This window comes from Phyllobates terribilis, unplaced genomic scaffold (assembly GCF_046119375.1).
Source record: "Phyllobates terribilis strain yellow unplaced genomic scaffold, ASM4611937v1 Scaffold_11__3_contigs__length_659146591, whole genome shotgun sequence".
Taxonomy (NCBI): Eukaryota; Metazoa; Chordata; class Amphibia; order Anura; family Dendrobatidae; genus Phyllobates; species Phyllobates terribilis.
Window position 1 is genome coordinate 632,336,230 of NW_027362771.1, and position 6,884 is coordinate 632,343,113.

The following is a 6,884-nucleotide window of genomic DNA, read 5'->3' on the forward strand; positions in this document are numbered from 1 at the left end:
TGCTGGTGCCTAGAGACACTGACAAATTAGGACAGATGCAACAAGGTAAGAAATTTTATACTTACACTACCTGAATTTGTCTTTCTCTCTTGGTTCTGGTTTGTGTTGGGTAAGTTTGTCCGCAGATCATTCGATCTGTTCAAAGTAAGTGGGACCCTTATTGTTAGACAAAGAACCCTGATGAGACCTTGTGTACTGTGTTGAATTTCTGTGTTGTATGTTGTATGGGGAGTGTGGATTTGGCATTTCACTGGTCATCTGTACGTGGGGTTGGATTGTATTAATCAGTTGACTGTACCTTGTGGAGCCGAGGTTGGTGATTTTCTTGTATTTATAAGGAAACCCATATGGTTTTGGCTCCTACACATAGGGGCTGATGTTTTTTGTCTGGTTATAGTCAGGCAAGGAGTAACAGAGTAGAAAGCCCTAGTAAGTGTGGTAAGAGTCCCCGCTGGTTTGTCTCTATAGTTCTATATTTCTTCTTTTAAAGAAGCAGAAGATGGGTTATCTGTTTAGTAAGAAACAGATTGAGCATGGTAGGATTGCTGCTGAATTTGTAAAAGAAGGAAAAGAAATTTGTGCAGAAAATGCATAGGTCTGGTTGTCCACCAGGTGGCAGATTTGATGAAGGTTTCTGGAAGTGTATTGGAGGAACTGCAAGGTTGCTTAAATGATGTTGGTTTACTACACCAGGTTGAGATACGGGGGAAAAACTCTAAATCTGTAACTGCAGGTGAATTGAAGGAAGAAGAATGGTGATAAGTTTTTGTATGTTAAAATATGTAACAAAGAGGGCATTGTTACTCCACCCCATACATTGTCCCTGAAGGATGGATATGTTGTGTATGGAGGAATCAGAATCTGGATTGGGTGGAGACCTGTTGTGTATGTGATGCGCCCCCTGTTGGCACATAGAAACCATTAAACCTCCTCATCCTAAAACAGGATTGTACCCTTTTGTTAACACCCCACAATCCATTTGTATACTGAGGCCCCCCTTGGCCAGTGCCCCAAGTGCTACTCCCCTATAAGTCTCGGCCAGCCCCTCAATGAACATCATGCTTGCATTAGATGAGACTAACGCCCCTTTAAGCCTTGCCCTCAAGCTTATCTCCTGATAACCCAAATGGATGCAGCGTTTATATGTCAGTCTTTTTGTTGCCATCCATGATTCACTAGGACAATTACTCAGTCAGAGTGGGCAACTCACCTTAACTCGCCCTGCTACTCACTACCAGCTCTCGCCCAGACTGCTACCACCAGACCTCACACCCCAGTCTAGGAGACTCAATACTGTAGAGCCCCAGGAGGGGGTGAGTCGTGCCTGGAATCATAGTGAATTGCTGGCCATGATGAGTAGAATGCCAGACCATTAAATAATTTCCCATGCCATTTGTTAGAGAAGTAGAGAAAATTATAAAGGCTATCTCATGTTGGTGGGATTTAGAGGACCTTCTGTAAGCAAAAGACAAAGGATATCTTTTACCCCCTTGTGGCAGAGGCAATGGGGGCCACACCCATGGATGATGCCTCACTTGATTTGGGAAGCAGTATGTGAGAAAACTTATCCAATGGGGTCAGGCCAGATTAGCCTCCCAGTCTGCCACCCTTCATGATAACCAACAGGATGAAACAGAGTCAGTAGAAAAATACTATATCCAGCTCTGGCAGTGATGGCAGGAATTATGAGAATACATCTGAAGTTCACACCCTTTTACTGTCTTGTGCCTCTGTTGAAGGTTTAAAGCCCATGATTAAAGAGCTACAAATAGTGTCCCACCTAGAGTACCTATATCCCTGGCTATTATGCAAAGTAGCCAAGGGTATGGAAGCAACAAATGCCTTGAATAACAAAGCAAAAAACAGATCCAGAGCCACTCTTATGTACGACCAGTCCAGGCAAGGACAAAGAAATTTCACATATATAATTGTGAAAAGCTTGGACTCGGAAATTGCAGTCTGAAGTCAGAAGGGAGAGGAGAGAGTCATAAACCACTTTCCTTCGCCCTTCTCCAGTTGGAGGGAGTCAGTGTCTCACTAAGTCTTAAATGCTTTGCAGTTTCTGCATAAGTCTGCTGGAATTTTTCTAACTTTCTCCCTCACTGTTTACATTTCTCATGATGTTACTGCCATGCTTTCTCATTACTGCTCGACATCTCAGAATTGAATGTGCCCTCCTCATGCCTGATAACCTCACCATTCACCATTGCACAACTCTGAATCTAGCCACTTTGTTGCCTTGGGAGCGGGGGGAGAGGGGTGAAAGTGGTAACATGGGTGATCAGCTAGTTGTGCCACAAAAGGAACATGACTGTGTACAAATAATGTCCCATGGGGGGTTTAAGTCAAGTTACCGATGTACCACTAGATAACCCAGACCATGAGCTCTTATGGCGTGAATGGCCGGTTCTACAATGGATATGCTGTTTCCCTCCATGAAACCATAAAAATAGAACAGCTGCCCCCACACATGTCCAGCCTGGAAGCTGGACTCTGTGCCCAAGAAGAAGCCTGCAGACATGCTACATATCAGACTGCAACCATTTATACAGACAGCCACTATGCTTTCATAACTATGGACGTATATGGAGAGCATGAGCTTTGTTCGCAGCGGCAAGTAAGACTATCAAGAATAATAAATCTGTCCAATGCCTGATAGTGGCCCTACCATTACCCAAGAAAGTTGTCATAGTGAAAGTCAAATGCCAAGCAAAGGTCACCTCAACAACAGCTAAAAGCAAACACCTGGCTTACCAGACTGCAAAATCTACATCTGACCAACCTAGAGAAATCCCTGCTGGGGAGGCAACTACACAGGTGGCCTCTGCTGCAGACCCACCTGTGACCTAAGACTTTCTCCAGAATCTACAACAACAGGCTGGTGTTGAAGAATTAGCCAGATGGCAAGTGAAGGGAGCCATGCAGTCACCAAAAGGACTGGGGCATGAGAGGGGCAAAGTTTGCCTTGCCCGAGTTTTGTATCCCATGTTGGCTCAAGCCACCTATGGCTATGACCACCAGTCAAAGACTGCTTTGACAGACCTCATTGGTATGCTCCTTGGTTCAGTTTCACTGCAGGCAAAAACATTCACGCCTGTCTGACCTGTGGGCTCAACAATGTGAGACGCGCCATCAAGACGCCTATGAGACACACACTGAGGCTCCTGTACCCGTTCCAGAATTTTCTGAAGGACTACATTCATCTTCCCAAAATGAAAACCTATGAGTGAACTTGTGTTGATCTTTTCTCAGGATGTACAGATGCATACCCCATGTGTAAACCCACCATTGAAGGCTACAGTGAAGAGACTAATTTCAGAAGTCATCTGCAGATATGGGGTGCCTGAGACCATAGAGAGTGACAGAGGCCCCCATTTTAATGGAGAAGTAATGTAGGAAACAATGTCCACCCTGGGAGTGGAAAAGGCCTTTCATACTATGTACATATACAAAGTAAAGTTAGAGTAAAGAGATTGAATGGGACCCTGAAACTAAAAATCCAGAAAGCCATGGCTGAAACGGGCAAACCATGGACAGAATGCTTGCCCCTTGTCCTCTTCTCAACAGGTATACTCCCAACAAAAAGACAGACCTCAGCCCATATGGGGTGTTATTTGGGTCAGCCCCTAGGCTAGGGTTGTATTTTCCACTGCAGCTACAGTTGCAACATGATAGGCTGTCTTCTTATGTTATTGCACTTACACTGCCCAGGTCTGGTGATTGTCTATTCCCATTGCCCTGTATTTTCTGCTGCTTAATTCCTGACCTTGGCTTACAGTATATTTTAACTACCTTATTGGTTTATGATTGTGGCCTTCTGGTATAAATTTGACTTTACAACTATTCTCTCCACCGGCAAGCAGTCATTCCATGAATGTAGAACAAATTCCTGCATAGAGGTTTAGTAGTGAAGACCGTGATTCTTCTGGGATCTATTATATTAAGTTGGTTGTGCAAAGCTTGTTTCTGGAAGCTTTATTAAAGGAAACCTGTCAGCAGTATTTTTGTAAGTAAACTACAGATGTTGAGATGTTAGGGCTGCTGCACTGTTTAAAATGATACATGCAGTGAAGAAATCCATCTTTTTGTTCTTGTGTAATCAGTGTTTGCAGTTTTGAGTTAATGAGATGCTCATGCTCTGGGGAGGGACTGTTGGCAGGGTCCTATCCTGGTTTCTATTTTCTAGAGAAGTAATGCTATTCAAATATCATGTTCGTATACTTAACTTTGCAGAGTGCTACTTCATTTGTTAGTAGAACAGCAATAGAAGACCTGACCACAGGCCCACTCTGAAGCACAAGTATGTTCCTCATCGTATAGACAGTCAGAGACAGAGAGACAGACAGACACAGAGAGACATACATGCAGCCAGAGCCCGAGAGACAGCCAGAGACAGAGAGCCAGATATAGAGCCAAAGAGACTGCTAGAGCCACAGAGACAGCCAGAGCCAGACAGTCAGCCAGAGACAGATATACAGCAAGAGACAGAGTCTCGCTGTCTCTGGCTGTATATCTGGCTCTCTGTCTTTCTGTCTCTGACTGTCTGGCTCTGTCTGTCTCTGGCTGTATGTCTGGCTCTCTGTCTCTGGCTGTATATCTGTCTCTGGCTGTATATCTGGCTCTCCGACTGTATATCTGGTTCTCTGGCTCTCTGACTGTATATCTGGCTTTCTGGTTCTGGCTGTATATCTGTCTCTGGCTGTATATCTGGCTCTCTGTCTCTATATCTGGTTCTCTGGTTCTGGCTGTATATCTGTCTCTCTGGCTCGGTCTGTCTCTCTGGATCTCTCTGTATATCTAACTCTCTGGCTCTGGCTGTATATCTGTGTCTCTGTCTCTGGCTGTCTCTCTGTCTCTGGCTGTATATCTTGCTCTCTTTCCCTTGCTGTCTGTATGATAAGGAACATACTTTAGGGTGGGCCTGTGGGCAGATCTTTTCTTGCTGATGTGGCCCAGATCACCAACAAGAGAAACTGCCTACAGTCCTACTCCGGAGTACGGGCATATCATTAACTCAAAACTGCAAACACTGATAACACAAGAACCACAAGACGGATTTCTTCACCGCATGTATCATTTTAATCAGTGCAACAGCCCCAACATGACACTCCCTGTAATTTACATAGCAAAATCCTGCTGACAGGTTCCCTTTAAGTACTGCCAGGATAGCACAAACAGAGATCCACTGCATAGTACACATATAAATTATTCATTTTTAATGAAACTGAATTAGAGGATGAAAATTCTGAATTTGGCAGTGGGATAGTAGCTTTGATAGCTAGTTGACATGCTATTATAATGGCTTGGATACAGCACGACACCCACTGTGGTTTAAATTGCTACGAATCCCCTTGATTGTGACCACTTTAAGTAATAGAAATACTCTTTGGTCTTTAAACACTTAATAGTAATATTTTATTATCACAACTATTAGACTTCTTTGTAGTTTATCAGTAGCAATTTTTGTGTAGTCCAAGTTCGGCTCCTTATGAAATTCTTATTAGAAAGTTATTTATTTATTTCTATTTATACAGGAGAACAACCTTACTGTGGACACAAATTTTTTTCTTCTAGGATTTCAACTCAGCCACCAATTAAATATTTTCTTGTTCTGTCTTCTCCTGGTGGTTTACTGTGGAACAATATGTGGAAACCTCTTGATCATTGTCCTTGTGTCCACCAGTAAAAGTCTCCACACTCCAATGTACTTCTTCCTAACGCAACTGTCCATCAGTGACATTTTGTTACCAACTGATATCATCCCGAACACACTCTACATTCTACTAAATAATGGGGCCAGCATTACTTTTATATGTTGCATGAATCAGTTTTATTTTTTTGCTGCCTCTGAAGAATTTGAATGTTTTCTTCTCACAGTGATGTCCTATGACAGATATGTGGCCATCTGTAATCCTCTTCACTACAATTATATCATGACAAGTGACCATTGTATAAGAATGGCCGCCATGTGTTGGGTGTTGGGTTTTTCCATTACACTAATGTACTGTGTAACAATATCTCTGTTAACGTTTTGTGGACCCAACATCATTGACCATTTTTTCTGTGATCTTGTTCCTCTGATTGAATTAGCCTGTTCTAGCACTCTCACTATTGAGTTAGAAGCTTATATAACATGTTTTCTAGTATTGGTCATCCCCATCATAATAGTTATTATTTCTTATATTAATATTATTGTCACCATCTTACGCTTTCAGTCCAATGTCAGTAGACAGAAAGCCTTCTCCACCTGTAGCTCCCACCTCATTGTAGTCTCCATATTCTACATTACTCTATTAAGTGTTTATCTTTATCCAAAAGGAGGAAAATCTTTGAAGGTTAATAAACTTCTATCACTTCTATATACTGTGTTTACCCCATTGATGAACCCCATTATATATAGTCTCAGAAATTCAGATATCAAAAAATCTCTACAGGAATTTATCAAAAAATGTGTCATTTGTCAAAATGGTATAAATAATCTATAGATCAATTATTGCAAATAAAATATTGTTAATGAAGCTGAACTATGTATCTTTACTTTATGTTTTAAACTAAACAACCTATGCAAATAAGTATTACTAAGTATTAACCCTTTACACTCTTGACTTTCTTCACTTGGCTGCTTAAATAATGTTCCATGTACACATGTGTCCGCTGCAGCCAATCATCAAATTATTGGCTACAGATGTTGTGTGTACCGACGTGACATCATCACTAAAAAACAGGAATCAAACACAAGATATATAGAGGATGTAACAGGTAAGTAATGCTTATTTTATAATTTATGGTTTCCGCCCCGATTGGCCCATTATTTCTTGATCCCAATAACCTCTTCTATCATCAGTAATAACTTAAAAGGTTATAGAAGACTATTCCATATCTTC

At 41.9% G+C, this 6,884-nt stretch overlaps 1 protein-coding gene across 1 annotated transcript; it reads left to right on the forward strand.

Annotated features, from left to right (window-relative positions):
• Window positions 1-2,985: 2,985 nt before the first annotated feature.
• Window positions 2,986-6,485, forward strand: LOC141167515 (olfactory receptor 10A7-like). The gene is made up of 3 exons (XM_073654911.1): window positions 2,986-3,078; window positions 3,253-3,387; window positions 5,535-6,485. The coding sequence occupies exons 1-3, from the start codon at window positions 2,986-2,988 to the stop codon at window positions 6,483-6,485; spliced, it is 1,179 nt and encodes a 392-aa protein (XP_073511012.1).
• The last annotated feature ends 399 nt before the right edge of the window (window positions 6,486-6,884 follow it).